Genomic DNA, 17447 nt, shown 5'->3' with positions numbered 1-17447 from the left:
ATCTTATATGCTAGGGACAGCCAATGTGATGCCCTCCAGATGCAGGACTACAATTCCCATCATCCTTGACCACTGGTCATACTAGTTGGAGCTGATAGGACTCCAACAATATTTGGAGAGCACCATTGATTACTGCTGTTATATGCTATGCTTAAAAAGTATTTTGCTTATGAAGATGCTTACAGATAAATATTTGACCACATGATATTCATGAATATTGTAAAGAATGAAGAGTGTAGACTGATTGAGCAAAAGAACCACACAACTATTTGTATGTACTCAATAGGAATTAAATGCTAATTTTACAATCAACGTAATAGCAAAAACTACCTTACTAACCATGGGATTCTTATGAAGTCGAGCCTCATACCCACAATTTCGTTATGATTAATTAATACACCTACTATGAAAACAATTTCTCCCTGTCACAATAGCACTATACTTGTGGTATATTTCACTTCCAATTTCACTGTCAAGACTTCCACCACTAAATTAATAACTACTACCAGGATGTCTGCCCAAGAACTTAGGGGTAACTTTGATAGAGTAAATCACAGGGATTTATAATCCCTCCCTTTATAATCTACAAGAATGGGATTCGAACCCACACTTGAGACTCCAAAACCCTCTGCACTCCCACTATACTACCTTCTAGTAAAGTCAGCTAATAAAGCCCTTGTGCCCATACCCCTGCCTCCCATCATAGTGATGGCAGGTGATGGACAGGTGGGTAGCCCCACGTACCCACCAAAAAAGGCCCATCCAAGAGTGTGCAAGTTCAGGATCTGGCCTGCCAGCTGGATCGTATTCACCACCCCCAGAGTAGTCTGGTTAAGGTTAAACTGAGGATTCAGAAAAAAACTAACAATGCTGAGAGTCAAACTTTTGTGACACACAATAACAACTGGAACAGATACTTTTCAAATTAAATAATTTGTTATTGTATGGTTAGAGCAGAGTGGTGACACACTTTTTAAACGTGTCATTTTGCAACACAGTAATATAGTTTTACTAGCAAACCGAAGTTTAACTAACTCCTTTCCAGTTCCAGGAGCATTTGCGTGACACACCTGCAAACTGCAGCCGACACACTATCGCAGGCACCACCAAACTTCGGCCCTCCAGATGTTTTGGACTACAATTCCCATCTTCCCCGACCACTGGTCCTGTTAGCTAGGGATCATGGGAGTTGTAGGCCAAAACATCTGGAGGGCCGCAGTTTGGGGATGCCTGCACTATTGTGTTACGACACACCGTTCGGAAAGCTCTGGGTTAGAGGGCTGGACCAGGACTGGGGAATAGATTCAAATTCTCACTCAGCCATGAGGCTCAGCAAGTAATGGGCCAGTTGCAACAGGATTTGCACCATCATCCCATGGCTTATAAACCAGTGTATGATCATTTGTGAATCAAGAGCTCTCTATGCCTAATCTACTTTACATGGATTTGTGAGTAAGAGAGGGTAGAACTATGCATGCTCCTTTGAGCTCCTTCTAGGAAAGGCAGAATATAAATGCACTGAACAAATATTATCGTTAATTACTGGGTTCCTCAATGCTGTAAAAGTTTTTCTAAAAGACAGCATGCCAATTGCCATCAGTGTTCTCCTGCTGTGAACAACTTCAGGAGAGCACAATATGTGTTTTGGGGGATCACCCTGCAAGGCAAAAGTGAAGCCCAGCCAGGCCTTCATTTGTGTACATTGAGTATGCATTCTAAAAGACACCCAAGGCACTGAGCAATGTGTGCGCTTCCTATGGCAGATTCACAGGAATTTCTCTGTGGAAAGGGAAAAGATAGGAATTCTGAAAGCCACTGGTTTAGCATGAATATCAACGCACCTCTCGCACTTTAGAGTTTAATGGAGACTTCTTGGGGAGGTGAATTGCATGATGCATGAAATCCTGAATGCAACTATGTTCAATCACCTAAAAAAAGAACAAATACACATCCTCATCAATACAAAAAATTAGGGCTAAGTTATTGAAGCAACTATGCTTGACTTCTAACTTGTCTCTGAGCCAAATTCTAAATGCCTGTGTTGTCTTCAAAACCCATTACAGTTTGAGGCCAGTATATCTGAAGGACATGCTTTCTCCTGCACAGGACCAACTGCCTACCAAGATCTTCAACAGAGGCCATCCTATGTGTCCTAGGGCCAGAAGTACATATAGTAGGGACCAAGGAGAGTGACTTTCTTGTGCCGCACCTGCACTCTGGCACTGGCTCTTATGGGAGGTTTGCCTGCACTTGAAATGAACCGTTTTCAGTCAGGTTGCCAAAACGTTCTTTACAGGAAGGCTTTGGGAATCAAAAGTGGTTTTTAATCTCTCCTACTTACTGAATTGTTTCAAATTGCTGGAGGCTGTTTGATCAAGCTGTTTTTTAATTGGCAGCTTATATTTTCTGTATTTTTATTCTGATGGCCTATTTTTTGTTATAATTGTTTAATGCTATTGTGGTTTGGCACCTTGAGCTGTACTGATGAGAGCCTAGTTTCCCAGTGTCTTGCTCCCTGCAGAAGTAGTTTCATCCAAAAGCCGTCTGTCTGTGAATGGAGCTAATGCAAATAGAGCTTAGGCCACTGAGTCTTCAGTGAATTGTCTAGTAAAGATAATTAATGCTGTACCAGTCTTCCTGAAAATAACTGTTCCTCCACAAAGAAAGACTAACTACTTAGCATAGAAGATCTATACACTTCTTGGATATGTCAGTAACAGTGCTCTTATTTACAACTGATCTTTCTGTTGAGTGTCTAGTAAAGGCGGCCTTTCACCTTGCTTGCTTGTAGTTGTGATATGTACACAATCTGGTTGCCTCTACCTACACTGGCTTCAAGATTTAGAGTGCCAACACATTTAAGAGCAAAGTCAAGTAGCAACATTGAAACAATATACCTCCAGTACATTCCCTGAAGCCTTCTTCCAGGCTCTGAAATAAACCTCAGCAATGTGTGATATCAGAGACCTGCATTAGTAAATGAAGATATAATTAAGATTAGGAAACAGGGCTAGTAACTATTTTGAGTTAAGTTGCCACTGTGTCACCATGCACTCTGAGCCAAGGCTGCACAAGCAAGATCAGTTGATTCAAGTTATGGTTCCTTTAGAATGGACCTCAGAAAATAACTGTTGAGAACATACCTTCAAGAGGCATTTATTACCTCCACAATTCACTCAGCCCTAATCTGGCCACTCTAATACGCTACAACAGACAAGGGGTTCTGAAACCTTCTCGTAATGGACAGAGGCAGATATTCTATAAGAAACTGAATCCTTATTATTATTATTATTATTATTATCATCATCTTTATCTTGCCCAGCACAACCCAGAGCAACATACAAACATTAAATGAACAAAAAAGCCCACAAAGATACATTAAAACAGAGAGGAAACAGACATACATAGATAGGCAAAGGTCTGGTTACAGAATAAAGTTTTTGTGTGGCACTTATATATATATAATGATGTGTGTGGCACTTATATTATATATAATGATGTTTTAGGATATGAATGTATTTTCCCTAATAGTTTTATAGTTAATATTATCTACCTATACACATTTTGGGGTGTGGGCATGACCACAAGCATAAACCAAAGTGGTAGCAAGTGCCTTCAGTCCAACATACCTAGGAAAACACAACAGCTGATTTTTAACAGTCCCATGTATCATTTTAATGAAGTTCACATTCCATGTGAAAAGAAAACTCAGGAATCTTCTCCCCTGAAAGAGATGTAAGGCAAGGCAACTTCACAAATAGCCAAATTGGGCTTTTTAATATTCACAACTAAGTAATGTGACATTCATAGGGTTTACGGCTATAATATACTACATTCTCACTTTCTTGACAGCAAGATTCTTTGAACAGAAGACAACTTCTGAGTAAACATTGATGAGCACTGCACAACCTGTATTCAAGGCAGCTAACAAAAGGCTTGAAATATTACAGCAGCATAAACACGCAATTGAAATCAAGTTCTTTAAAAGCAAACAAAACCCACACACAGCATAAGTAATCCTGGGGTTGGAAACCGGCAGCCCTCCAGATGGTTTTGGACTTTAGCCATCAGCTGATGGGAGCTGGAGGCGAATAACATATGGAGGGTTACAAGTCCACTTCTCCAGTATGTTTGACCAGAAAAACCCTTCCAAAACCCAGTACATCTGTAGCCAAAAAAGCAAAAGAATCTCGCCCCCCCCCAAAAAAAACATTGAAACAAGTAGGTCTTAACTATTTTCTTCAAAGAATGGGGTAGAAGGCAAGTAGATATCCTGCATTCATCATGTTGCTGAACATACATACCTTGTGAGAAATATAAATTCTATGCTCCCCCTCCCTAAGACTTGTTTTATTTTTGTAGGCATCAACTTATCACCCAATAATTTTAAAACAGTGAGAAGATTATGTTTAGAAAAAGTATGCTTACCTCTTCTTTTTTAATATGGCCAATACTCATAAAGCACCGGAGTAACAAATCTTTCACTTCATTACTCTCCTCTGAGTCATAATCAAAACACAGTAAAGCCCGGTGAAGATGCCATAGACGGACTATATCCATACCCTAGAGGAGATGCACAATTGCATTTGTGTGTGAGGATTATGAGGTGAGAGACATCTTTCAGGCATGCAATATGCACCAAAGTACTGGAGCTTACAGTATCAATTAGCTCAAGCACAAATTAATTACAAGTTTCTTACTCTATAATATTTTTGCAAGAAAAAAATGTTGCCATGCTGCAGTTCACATGGTCATGTATTGGTGGCCACAGAAACTGCAATGTGGCAAAAGAAAAACAGGCAGGCAGATGAGCAAGTGAGAAAATGGCATGGGTGGTGGGAGCTCCAGACAAGCTGCAAAAGAACAGCCAGGACAGGTCCTCAGCAACTGCCGTACTTTGCTGTTGCCATGCACCTGACACAGACATCACTCTTTTAGTTTCAGTGTCAGAGGCCAAGGAAGAACAAAGTAGCAGATGGTTGCTGGGGAGTTGTTTCAGTAGACAAGCAGCCTCAGGTAAGTAGGAAGCAAGTGTGGGCAGGTGGATCAGTGTGGGACAGGCTTTTCAAGCCTTCCCGCTCTCCCCATCACTGCTGCTGGTTCCTGCAGGAGATGGGTGGAAAATTACTTCTCTGGCTCCCTATAGCAGTGGTGACAGGGGGAGAGTGGAGAGGCTTGCAAAGGCCACCCAACACTAATCCGTCCTACCCATTTCCAGCTGAGATAGGTGATCTGGATTAAAGCAGCCTATTGAAGTATGATCTTCTCTTGAGTAGCCTGGAAGATTGGGCAGAGGGGTAAAGCTGTTTCTGGATAGCCCTGACATACAGAGTGGGGAAGCTATCCTGAAGCTTTAGCATGGACATAGTGAAAGGTTAAATTAAACATTGGCATGCATCTTAGGGGGCATGTTTGGGTCTGAAGGCACTTCAAGGGGGCAGGGAAGTGTGGGGTGAGTAGCTGGGGACGGCAAGTGGAGCGAGCAAGGGTGCCAGCCCCTAGGGTATATAAACATGACTTAACTCATTAAATATATAAATCATACCACAACAATTTTCTTTTCAAGACTCTTTTTCAGAAGCATGATGAAAGCACTTTTCCCAAAATGTTCTTTTCCTTCAAGTCCCTTCTCCCACCATTGCTCACAAAGGCACTGGATGGCTCCCAGCAGAGATTTTTCAGAGTCAGGTAATGTGTAAAGAATGCCTGCAACAAAATCATAGCAAGCACAATTAAATTTATGTGTCAAAAACAGCCTGCTAGCAATCTTAAAATGCTTCAAGAAATGTAACTCAAAGCTGATTTCCTTATGTTGCTGTCCAAAATGCCAGCCACAAGACAGCTGTCTTTCAGAAAAATTGTTTTACTGCCAAACTCAGTAACTATATCCTTGTTATTTCAATTTCTTGGGAAAATTTGATGTGACCTTAGGAGCACAGTTAACCACGGCATACATAATTTTGTAAAACATAAACAGATAAACCAGGGAGACCCAAATTGGATTGGGTCCATAGTCTAGGTGGCTTTAACTATTTCTCCCGTGATCCCATTGAGTATCAGGGGAGCTAGGTGCCTCATATTTGCAATGGCATAAAAGCTTCTACTGGTCCCAGTAGGCACTCTCTATTGTGAATGGATTATGGGGGAGGGAGCAAAGGGGAGACCCTCTGCTCTCCCACCACAGCATACTCTCATTCCAGATCAGGCAAGAAATACAGTGATTCCTATGAGGTGTGTATGACTAAACAGGGGATGGACCACACTTAGGTTAAAGCACTAGCTTTGGATGAATTTGTGGTATGACCAAGATTATAGTTTTGTTTCAATAAGTTCATTCCAGTCGTTTTACAGTCTGAAACCCACAACAAGAGTACTTGAAGCTTGTAAAGCACTTACGCCCACTTGCTAAGCGATAAACATATCAACAGATACAATATTTACACCAACATTTTAGATTACTTTGTTGCTATGCAAACCAGTGAATCTATTATGAGATAAGTGGTTATATGACATGTAATATGGTTTGCAAAATAAGCCATTAAGGAACAATAATAGCTAAAGAAAAGATGGATTTTAAATGTTCAAGGAACATGCAATTGTATGAAGAAAGCCATAAGCCAGCAGGTTTAAATTACTTCCACTCCCAGAAGTGGCATTCCTATTATTTTAAATATTTGCTTGCTCACGCAAAGGTTGTTTAGCACATTATCAATATACCAAATATCCCAGTATGCTGAGAGCAACTGAAATACATACCATTTAATATCAGTGCACATTCTAAAAGAGCTTTGAAGTTTACATTTTCATCTACTGTGGGTATGGAAGTAGTAATTACAGTGGCGACACCTTGGATGAGAGCTGTGGTTTCTTCCTAAAAGTTGAGAGAGGTACACTTACTTAACAAGGCTATGAAGTTAAACTACAACATCAGGCCACAATTATTCAAGACAAGCTGAAAGCAGTACGATTTGGTTTAATATTAGCTGGAATAAAATCCTTTGCTGAAAGGTATTTAAATATGTCCTCCCTTTATTAAATGCAGGTACTAATTTATTTATTTTCTACTAGGCAGTATTTAGAATTATAGTAGAGCAGCACTGCCGTGATCCCCCATTAAAACCTATTGTGAGAGTAAGTGTCTTTCCAAACATGAACGTGATCTAGCCAGTCAAGCACTTTCCAGCAGAAAATATTTAAACAAATGTTAAGCTCTCTCACTGAAATTAATAGGGCACAGATTTTTGCATGTCTTTTTCTCCTCCTTGCAGCATATTTTCGTTTCCTTGTCTTTTTCAGGATCTGCCACTGTTCAAGTTTTGAGGTTTTGAAAAATAAAAAACAAAAAAAAACTTTGTACCAGTTTGTAAGTAGCAACTACTTACTAAGTAGCAACTACAGTACTTACAAACAGGTTTTACAACAACATCCAATCAACTGATGTGAATACCGGTACATATTCACGGTGCAAAATATAAGCTTTGAAGTAACACAGCACTCTTCCTTCAGCTGCTAAAAATATTATCCATGTATCTACAAATTTTCAGCAAAAGAACTTGAACCAAGAACAAATAAATTCATTGAATTAAAAGCTGAGAGCCAATTTACCTAAGTGGATGGACTAGGTAACTGTGTTTTCTTTGAGAGTAGGTTTCAAAGAACCCTTAAACAGACTGGGTTGTGTCCAATCAAGCTCTACTCGGAGTAAAAAGGTAAAGGGACCCCTGACCGTTAGGTCCAGCTGCGGATGACTCGGGGATTGCGGCCCTCATCTTGCTTTACTGGCCGAGGGAGCCGGCGTACAGCGTCCGGGTCATGTGGCCAGCATGACTAAGCCGCTTCTGGCGAACCAGAGCAGCGCACGGAAATGCCATTTACCTTCCTGCCGGAGCAGTATCTATTTAGCTACCGTACTTGCATTTTGACGTGCTTTCGAACTGCTAGGTTGGCAGGAGCTGGGACCGAACAACAGCTCACCCCGTCGCGGGGATTCGAACCGCCGACCTTCTGATCGGCAAGCCCTAGGCTCAGTGGTTTAGACCACAGCACCATTCACATCCCCTCTACTCAGAGTAGATCCACTTAAATTAATGGGTCTAAATTAGCTGTAAGCCATTATTTTCAGTACAGTACAGTATAGTAAAGAAAACTCACACAATTCTGCACTGCTTTCCTGAAGAAAGCAGTTGAGAGTTTGATAAATAATAACCCTTCATTTCATTCATGTTAACAAAGGCACCTGCAACTTACATTTGAGATTATCAAACTATTACCAGCATGCTTTTCCCTTGCCCCTCTGCTGTATAAAAGCTAGAATGGTCAATGCGTGAAGAGGCCTGGAAGCCCAGCATAAGCCATTCTGACAGGGAACTACAGGATGTATATCAGAGGTGGGGAACCTCCAGTCTGTAGGCCAAACTTGGGCCTCCCCATTTGGCCTATGGGGCTGTTTTTCAGAAACCACAGCCATCTGCCTCATGCCTGCAATCATATATATGCAATCAGGTGTGGGGGAGGTAAACACAGGTGCACAGGGGGTTCAGTCCTGCTTTGTGTAGGTTTTGAGTGCGCCTGAACTCAAGCTAACATGCCGGAACCCAGCTGACGAGAGTAGAGAAGCTAAAAATCTGGCTGGCCAGGCCAAAAGGATCCTCACCCCTGATGTAAATGAAATTGACATAAAAGGAGTGCATATGAAAGGCTGCTGGTGTCTAAGGTGGCAGCCACATAAATGAACAAATGGATAAATAATTACAGTACAGTAATTGTATAAGCTCATGAAAACATAACATGGAATCTGTTTGAAATAAGAAATACCCTTTTAGCAGCTGTCTCAATTTCCAAGTTATCATCACAGTCTTCTCCAACTCTCTGCCATTCTTCTATTGGGTCTTCCACTAAAACGTGTGCCAACCACTGTGTTAACTTCTCCCACAATGCTTCTTTCTGCTTCCTAGATAATTCTTGCAACAACTCATTCAAATCAAATGGATCTGCTGCATCTTTCTGTAAAAATGATACAAACCAAAAGTTTGTCACTGAACAAAAGTGTTTCATCCCACTCCAGGCACTTTTTTTCTCTTTATATTTACTTACGTGAAGTTGGATAAAATGCAAGAACTCCTTGTTGGCACCATTAAAAGCAGCCTGTAGAAAAGCTTCACGTTTTGCCATGTTGTATTACTTTGTAATCCATAAAAGTCTAAGGGGAAAACATTGCAACAGGAAATCCAATTTCATTCCAGAACAGCAATTCAGAACTGGTTGGCATACAAACCTAGTTCACACACATTACATTTTTAATATGGATAAGAAGCATGTAGGTGCAGACTGCTCAAATGTCTCCGATTTGCTTCTCCACTACGTACTCCTTACCTTGACACACTAGAGTGGAAACAAACCAGAGACTGGTTTCATACTAGGTGCAAACTATTGATTATGGTTTGTTTGTTTCCTCCTCCCTCGCAAAAAAAGAAAAACTTTGCCTTCAGGTTGCTTGCTTCCAAGAAAACATCTATTGCCTCACTAACCACTGCCCCACTAGGCTGCCTCATTTAAAGCTGGCAGCATCTGCACTTCGACTCCTTGTACGTAGCAACTGTCTCCTACGCCTGGCTCTTTCTAAAGATGTACCAGTATTCTGGCCCAGCTGTCTTTACAGGATTTTTTTCATCACATAACTGAATGAATTTAACTGGTGCTGTTTTAATTTGGCCATGAATTATTGCCCATTTGGTAGCAATGGCCGTTTTACTGCTATTTTTTTGTAATATCAGTAGTTTTAGGTTATTCTGTACACTGCTTTAGGTATTGTCTCTCTATGTTTTCTATACTTCTGAAGTCAATTAATGAACTGGCAACTGTTCTGGCAACTGGACAGAACATGTAGTATAACCAGCCTTACCACAATAATAGCTCACTAGTTCCAGCTACTGGTGATTCACACTTCTTTATTGTCCTGCACAATATGAATTTTGAGAAAAGAGATGACAAAGACGAAAGTATTCATAGGTTTTCTCTCCTTGTTCTTTTTGGCTACAGCATGTTTACTGTGGCCATTTGCTCCCCCCACCACAGAAGCCAACCCTACTCCTTCCTTCCCCCCAAACACATATTCCTTAAGTTGAAGATAGAATATTTTTATATTGTTTCTGATTATTCTTATTTTAGGAACTGAAGGCAAACACACAACTCTCCTTTCATCATCACATACCTCTGTTCCCATATGTACGGGATTATATTCTATTCTAAGTAGACCACTGAAATTAATGGACCTAGGTTAAGTAAAATAATTTCCCCTCCTCCTGTCACTTCCCTGTTTCAGATGCACCTAGAAGTCACTAAATAACAACAAACAATTTCAAAGGTGTACTTTTACCTCACTTTTTCGAGAAATGGCACCCAGAGCAACCTACAAACGCCAGTATAGTAAGGCAGTCCTTTCCCCTGAGGCTTGCTATCGAAAAGGCACGTCACAAGAGGGAAAGGGGACGGGACGAGACGATAAGCTGTTTGAATAAGATGTGGAATAGAGAAAGTAGAGCTGGGCGGGTCCTTAGCATAATCCAGCAGGCCTGTTCGTTTACCTTTCTCCACAAGACGTCCACCCTTCCGGCTCCCTAACTAACAGGCAGCTGCTGGGCATTGGCCACTGTCAAGAATAGGTCACCACAGACCTAGCTTACTCTAACATAATTCCGTTTATAATTCACCTGCCACGGCCTCGCCCTCTCCCCTCAAAACCCACCGTTGAGAATCCACAACCAGCTCCGTTTGGCGCCCGCGCAGCTGCATTCAAATTCTCCCGCGAGCGGCAACGTCGAGACGACGCATGCGCGCCACAGAGGCCGGATCGCGGCTAGTCATTGGACGAAGCTCGGAAGCGAGGCGGGGAGAGCGGCGGGGAGGTGAGGAAGGGAGGAAGTCGAAAGGGGCGGAGAGAATCCGCGCGGCGAGACTTCTTCCTGTCCGCCGCGCGCGTGCGCAGTCGCCCGTCAGCCTTCGGTTGGGACCCGGAGGCCGAAGCGCCTGTCTCAGTGGTGGCGCTGCTGCGTTTCAAGGCCTTCAGGGCGATTGCAAAGGGTGTGGGATTGTGCGCGCTTAAAGGGTTCGTTCGCTGAGGTGGTTGGCTGGTTTTTCAGAAATAATATGCATTAAGACGTGAGGAAAAATTCCCGACTGGCGTTTATTTGGGGGCAGGGGGCTCTCCAGACATCCTGGAGGTCACGTGAGGTATCCTAAACACAATAGGAATACCCCCACCCCCAATTAAACACCGGAGGCTTCCTTTCTAGTAAGCCATGCCTAGGACTGCACGCTGAATAGTGCAATTCTTTTTTTACACATTTTTCAAAAGTTGTTACATACATCTCACGGTTCTTCTCTAATTATTTCTCAAGGCTTCGCCGTCCATCCCTCCTAGTTGACCTTTATTAAGCTGCACATCCTTTTGGTCCAACCAATAACATTCTACTTCAATTCCTAAGTCGTTGTTTACTGCTGCCCATAAGTCAATCCCCACTTGGAAGTTTTATTTGACTGTTTACACCTCTTAAAACATTTCCCCAAAGTATTCCCATTCATCATTAATAGTTAAGTTCTATGTAGGTTTTTATATGCCTGTTGTCTTTGTCCATGGAGTTTTCTTGGCAGGGATACTGGAGTGGCTTGCCAGTTCCTTCTCCAGGTGGATCACGTTTAGTCAAAACTCTCCACTATGACCTGTCCATCTTGGGTGGCCCTGCATGGCATGGGCGTAGGCAGGGGGGGCAGGAGGGGGCAGCTGCCCCCCTAGTAGCAAAAAAATTAATGTATTTTACAGACCATAACCAGCACTTTTCCCCTTCAAAAACTGAAGTGGAAAGGGCTTTGCTTTAGCAAGAGCAGCTAAGTCTCCGCTTGCTGGGGGGGGGGGGGGACACACAGCAGTAACAAAAACACATCAAATAAATAAAGCAAAGTGGCTACCAGTAGTTAAGCAGTTAAGACAATGGAGCAGATATCCCCAGGCAAGATTCGATAGCTGACCATTTCACCCTATTGTTCTTATGTGGGAGTTGTTAATGAGCATTCAGGAGCATTAAGAGTTCTATTGGCGATTTAATGAGGGTGCAGACTCAGAGGATTCAATTTGACTAAGGTGGCTCTGCAAGGCTAAAAAGAAGTGAATAAGAAAGGGGGGAGGCTGTAGCTTTGACAGACACAGTGATGTTTATAAAAAGCATTGGTGTTCCAGTCTGCCCCTCCTCCTGCATCTGTATACTGTAAATCAGGGGTGGCCACCTCCCAAGAGACTCTGATCTACTCAGAGTTTAAAACTGGGGGTGATCTACCCCCTTTTGGGGGTTCAGGTCAAAGCTGTTGAGTTTTTTTTAAAGGAAGGGAAGCCCTGTTTTTTGGGGTTTAGGTCAAACTTGTTGAGCTTCTTTTAGGAGGGAGGGAGGCCCATTTTTGTTTAGGGCTTCAGGTCATAGTTCAACTTTTTTGAGGGAGGAGGAAAATTTTGGGTGAGTTTTTTTAGGGGTGCCAGTGACCTACCAGTGATCTACCACAGACATCCAGTGATCTACTGGTAGATCACAATCTACCTGTTGGACGTGCCTGCTGTAAATCAAGCAGAGAGAAAGCTGCTTACAAGGCTCCTCTACATGCAGAGTTCCAGCATCACAGCGTCACCCAGAGGCACCCACAAATATGAGTTATCCCTCTCTCTATTTCTTCCTTCCTTCCCTCCCTCTTCCATCCTTAATAAAATACGGGGGGGCAGATAAGCCCCACATAGAAAGCCCATCAACATGGGGGGATGACTCTTTCAACTACGGTATTTACCAGTAATTGGGGGGGGGGGAGAGGCACCTAGGCCTCTAGGAGTTGGCTGCTATGCCTAGGAGTAGGACAATTCAAGAAAGCAGAATGATGCATATGCTATGGTAATATATCAATAGAATCATAGAATTGTAGTCGGAAGGGACCACAAGGGTCATCTAGTCCAACCCGCTGCAATGCAGGATTTTTTTCCTAAGGTGGGGCTTGAACCATGGTTGAAATATTATGCTGATATGCAGCAACGCCTTGGAGCCGTCGTGGCTGCGGCCATGCCTTGCCTTGCCCTCGCCCACCCTGCCACCCCCTCTCGCCTGCCCGACCCTCCCGTCCTCTTGCTGCAGAGTTCCAGCATCACAGCGTCATCCAGAGACACCCACAAATATGAGTTATCTCTCTCTCTATTTCTTCCTTCCTTCCCTCCCTCTTCCATCCTTAATAAAATATGGGGGGAGGCAGATAAGCCCCACATAGAAAGCCCATCAACATGGGGGGATGACTCTTTCAAATACGGTATTTACCAGTAATTGGGGGTGGGGAGAGGCACCTAGGCCTCTAGGAGTTGGCTGCTATGCCTAGGAGTAGGACAATTCAAGAAAGCAGAATGATGCATATGCTATGGTAATATATCAATAGAATCATAGAATTGTAGTCGGAAGGGACCACAAGGGTCATCTAGTCCAACCCCCTGCAATGCAGGATTTTTTCCTAAGGTGGGGCTTGAACCATGGTTGAAATATTATGCTGATATGCAGCAATGCCTCGGAGCCGTCGTGGCTGCGGCCGTGTCTTGCCTCACCCTCGCTCGCCCTGCCACCCCCTCTCGCCTGCCCGACCCTCCCGTCCTCTCCAGCCAAGCAGGGTAGCCGCCAACGCTACCAGCCCCAGAAGCACAAGGTGGCCGCTGCTGCCACCGCCACGATGTCATCAGGCCCGCTGGCCCTTTAGCCCCGCCCACTTCGTGCCCCTCCCCTTCCGTGCCTTGGCCCCTCCCCTGAACGACCATGGCTTGCCCCCCCCCTAGTTTTGATCCTGGCTACGCCCCTGCTGCATGGCATAGCTCATAGCTTCTCTGAGTTATTCAAGCCCCTTCGCCACGACAAGGCATTGATCCATGAAGGGGATGCTTCATGGCGTGCTATGGTCCATGGGGTCACGAAGAGTCGGACACGACTAAATGACTAAACAACATGTAGGTTTTATTTGGGAAGAAGTCCCACTGTATTCAGTCCGGGGCTTTCTGCCCATTAACAGGTGCAGATTTTGAACCCTTGGGCCTCCTGAGTATTTATTGCCTTTATATCCGACCTCAAAGGCAATCGAAGTGGTGCACATGGTTCTCGGCCTCCTCACTTACCCAACAACCCTGTGAGGTAGGTTAGGCTGAGAAGCAGCAACTGGCCCAGTGTCTCCTAGTGAGCTTCATAGCTGAGGTGATTTGAACCCTGGTCTCTCCTCTTAACCGCTACAGCGCACTAGTTCTATGAATAAATACACCAAGTGTGCTAAATAATGAGTACGTATATTGAGGATTGCACTGCAAGGCACTATTCAGCCTTGCAGCCCAAACTTTCTTAATAAATTGTCTGCTGCTGGGGGTGGGATTTTTTCCCCAGCCCAAGCATTTCCTCCTGGGTGGCTTTCTGAGGCCAGCAATGATGAGCCTGGCAAAAGTGGGTGAGCCAAGTAAAGAAAATTGTACTTTTTCTACTGTGCATTGCTCTAACCTCCATCACGGCAAGTAAGAAGCATTATCAGAGTTCATATTCCATTTCGGCAGGGCCAATGGGGGTTGTGGCATGGGACTGAAAGGGGTCTGGAGAGCTGCATTTGTTCCCCAGACCTTACATGTTACAATTAAGAGCCAGTTAAAAGTATCAGACATTTGCAGGCTGCTCTGCCGCCTCAGGTGGAACTATGGATTGAGGAGCAGTTGAAAAAGAGACTTGTTTTTGACTGCCAAGATGCAGTTAAGAAATAGAATAGCATTTTGAATTTATTGAAATTGTTTATATGGTATGTAGCTTACTACCTCACAGAGTAAGCAGCAGAACCTTTATTTCTTTTTCTAATTTTATATGCGCATTTTTTATTATATAAATGTTAGGATTCCTAATTTGTCATTTAAAAGCACTACCTGACAGAACCTTTCTGCTTCCAGCTGTAATAATGCCACCTAAATCTAAATGGGGAGGCCAATATGATGTAGACTAGCCCCAGAGTACAGTATATGCAGAATACAAACCAGAAGTTGACAAAGATACCCCCCCCAAAAAAAAAATCGGGTAAAATACATTGTACTAAAGTTTGGCTTCAGGGTTTATTAAATTTTTAGACATTTATATGGGTCTACGCACTTATATGGAAAAAAAAGTTTTATAAAACAAATATATGAGAAAGAAGCTTTTATTAAAGTGTATTGTGCAGGGGGCAGGAATAGAAAGTGAGGTAAAGTTAAATAATCTGAGTTACTCAAAGAAAACTAGCTACTAGAACCAGGAACCCACAACAGACTGTGCATGTGCAACTCCCACAACTGCAGACTGTGGTACCGTCTGGAGTCTGGACACTGACATATTCTCAGACTTTGGGCTGAGTGGTTGCCTGATATATTCTGGCTTTGGCATGTTCTTCAGTTCTCTGGCTCAGTTCCTTGACTCCAATTCCTTGGCACAACTCCTGGTTTCCCCGCTCCCCTCTGACTGCTGTTTACAGCTCAGCGTTAACAGCCCTACAGCAACAGTGTGGAGGCAGTTTTAAGTAAGAGCAGCCATTGTAAAGCAGGGATATATGCCTAATTAATTGGCTGGCGCTTCCATTCGCAAGCAGTGCCCGGGTACAAATTGCAGTAATTTATCAATGTTTCCAACTCTGAAAGGTACCCATCAGGTAAACTCACTGAAATACAGCTCTCCCTACAATTTAACATAGCTTATTAAATTCAGGTCTTTATTTCAACATGTCCCTGCAACTAGATCTTGACACAGAAATCATAGCAGGCTGAATAATAACAAAGATAAGATCTTAAGTGATACAACAGAAAACAAAAAAGGGATGTAAGAATTGCTTTTTGCAGGTAATAATGAGCCAGTTGTCAAGTTTTTGCAGGGTGTCATCTTTCAACAGTACCTAAATTGTACAATTCCATTTTGACGTGTCTGCACATCAGTTCAGAATAATCTATACCTTTTTTTTATTAATCATATAATTAACTATCCTTCTCCCATCAAATCTTGTTAAAGCAATCTGGGAAAGGGGACCTTCAATACAAGGTTGCTGAGCAACAGCAAATGCAAGCTTGCTTCCATGCTGTCCCTTCATCAGACAATCTTGTCTCCCACCCCCACCCCCCTTGAAGAGATCCCTCTTAACTGTCAAGGAGTCTAGAATGCCTCAGGCAAACCATTGTAATTTTGTGTATTATTCACCGCTATCAGTAGTAACAAAATATTACCAGAATGTGACATCATATGATAGCTGGTGAATCTATTTGACTATATACCATCTATGCCCCTTCAGAAAACAGTTATTTTGACATGAGAGTCAGTTTTCTTTTATATAGTGCACACTTGAGCTTTGAGGAGACAATTCTGGAACAGCTATTTACCGTGTATTGCAGTAAAGCTTATTTTATATACACTTTGTTACTGTTGGATTTCTTTGCAATTGACATTGAATGTTTCCTTCCATTTCTATTTATCATTTCACTTACTGTTTTACATCAATAATTTTTATAAAATTGGAAGATCACTCGTAAAATTCTCCTAAAAGCTATAGTAGTTTGGTTTCCTCCCACTTAGGCAAATGGGGCATCTGTCATGCACTCTGCCGCACATGTTAATATGGCCAGGCCAGAAGTTCAAGGCACTTTCCAGAGGACTAGATTCTATTTCTTGTGATTCTACTTCTGCTGCAGGGTACTGCAATTTCCCAGCACAGGGAACCTCCTTACATTACATTATTCTAGGAAACTGAGCTGTTCCTTAGGGTTTGAAGTCTGATTTCCATCATCCAAATGCCCTATCTCATAATCTGCTTTTTTAAAAGGTCTCTCAAAAAACAATAGTTAACACACTATTACTGTATTTACTATTACTTTGGGGGGGGGGTGTTATGGAACTGTCAATGTGGATTTGTAGGGCTTATACGCCTTGAAGGAATGTAGAGGTCTAAATACACAAGCATAGTTTACATTGATAAGTGAACAAACATTATATACACCATCTTCTTATCTAATTCTAAATAATTCTGCTTTTTGTCCCCCCCCCCATTGTGTATTAACTTACAGCTCTTTAGGCTAATAACATTTTCTGCAGAGCAAAACTGCATTTCTAGTGTCTGTGTACCATTTCCCCCCCCCCCAAATATTTTTAACCAGCCCATCATCCCACTTAATCCCAAGGTGGGGTACAAAAACCAGACATAAATCAAGAGAGTGGTACCATAAAAAGAGAGATTTTAAAAACCAACAGCCAGCAATGTTTACAAGATTTCCTGAGCATGTCCATAGTAAAGGGTACATACAGTACATTCCTCAAATTACGATATACCAGGAAAAAAACCATGGACAAAAGCTTTACAGTAGTTGTACCAGAATAGGCTGAACTGACTGGGAAGAACACTTATTC

General features: G+C 42.6%; 1 protein-coding gene across 4 annotated transcripts in view; it reads right to left on the bottom strand.

Annotated features, from left to right (window-relative positions):
• Window positions 1–10864, bottom strand: part of NCAPG2 (non-SMC condensin II complex subunit G2) — a 39460-nt gene extending 28596 nt beyond the window's left edge. For 2 of the 4 annotated variants that reach the window (XM_060280907.2, XM_060280909.2), the window contains exons 1-9: window positions 10745–10864; window positions 9094–9199; window positions 8815–9003; window positions 6757–6871; window positions 5546–5706; window positions 4429–4563; window positions 3630–3724; window positions 2898–2967; window positions 1842–1928 (exon numbers count right to left, since the gene is read on the bottom strand). In XM_060280907.2, coding sequence (XP_060136890.1) covers window positions 1842–1928; window positions 2898–2967; window positions 3630–3724; window positions 4429–4563; window positions 5546–5706; window positions 6757–6871; window positions 8815–9003; window positions 9094–9171 — 930 coding nt within the window. In that variant the 5' untranslated portion in view covers window positions 9172–9199; window positions 10745–10864. Of the gene's footprint in view, window positions 1–1841; window positions 1929–2897; window positions 2968–3629; window positions 3725–4428; window positions 4564–5545; window positions 5707–6756; window positions 6872–8814; window positions 9004–9093; window positions 9200–10583 lie in introns of all 4 variants that reach the window. The other 2 variants (XM_088653795.1, XM_088653796.1) reach the window with 2 other exon arrangements.
• Window positions 10865–17447: the final 6583 nt, after the last annotated feature.

Source organism: Zootoca vivipara, chromosome 11, assembly GCF_965207765.1.
Source record: "Zootoca vivipara chromosome 11, rZooViv2.hap1.1, whole genome shotgun sequence".
NCBI lineage: Eukaryota > Metazoa > Chordata > Lepidosauria > Squamata > Lacertidae > Zootoca > Zootoca vivipara.
The sequence above is the reverse complement of the archived record's forward strand: the minus strand, read 5'-3'. Positions and strand labels throughout refer to the sequence as shown.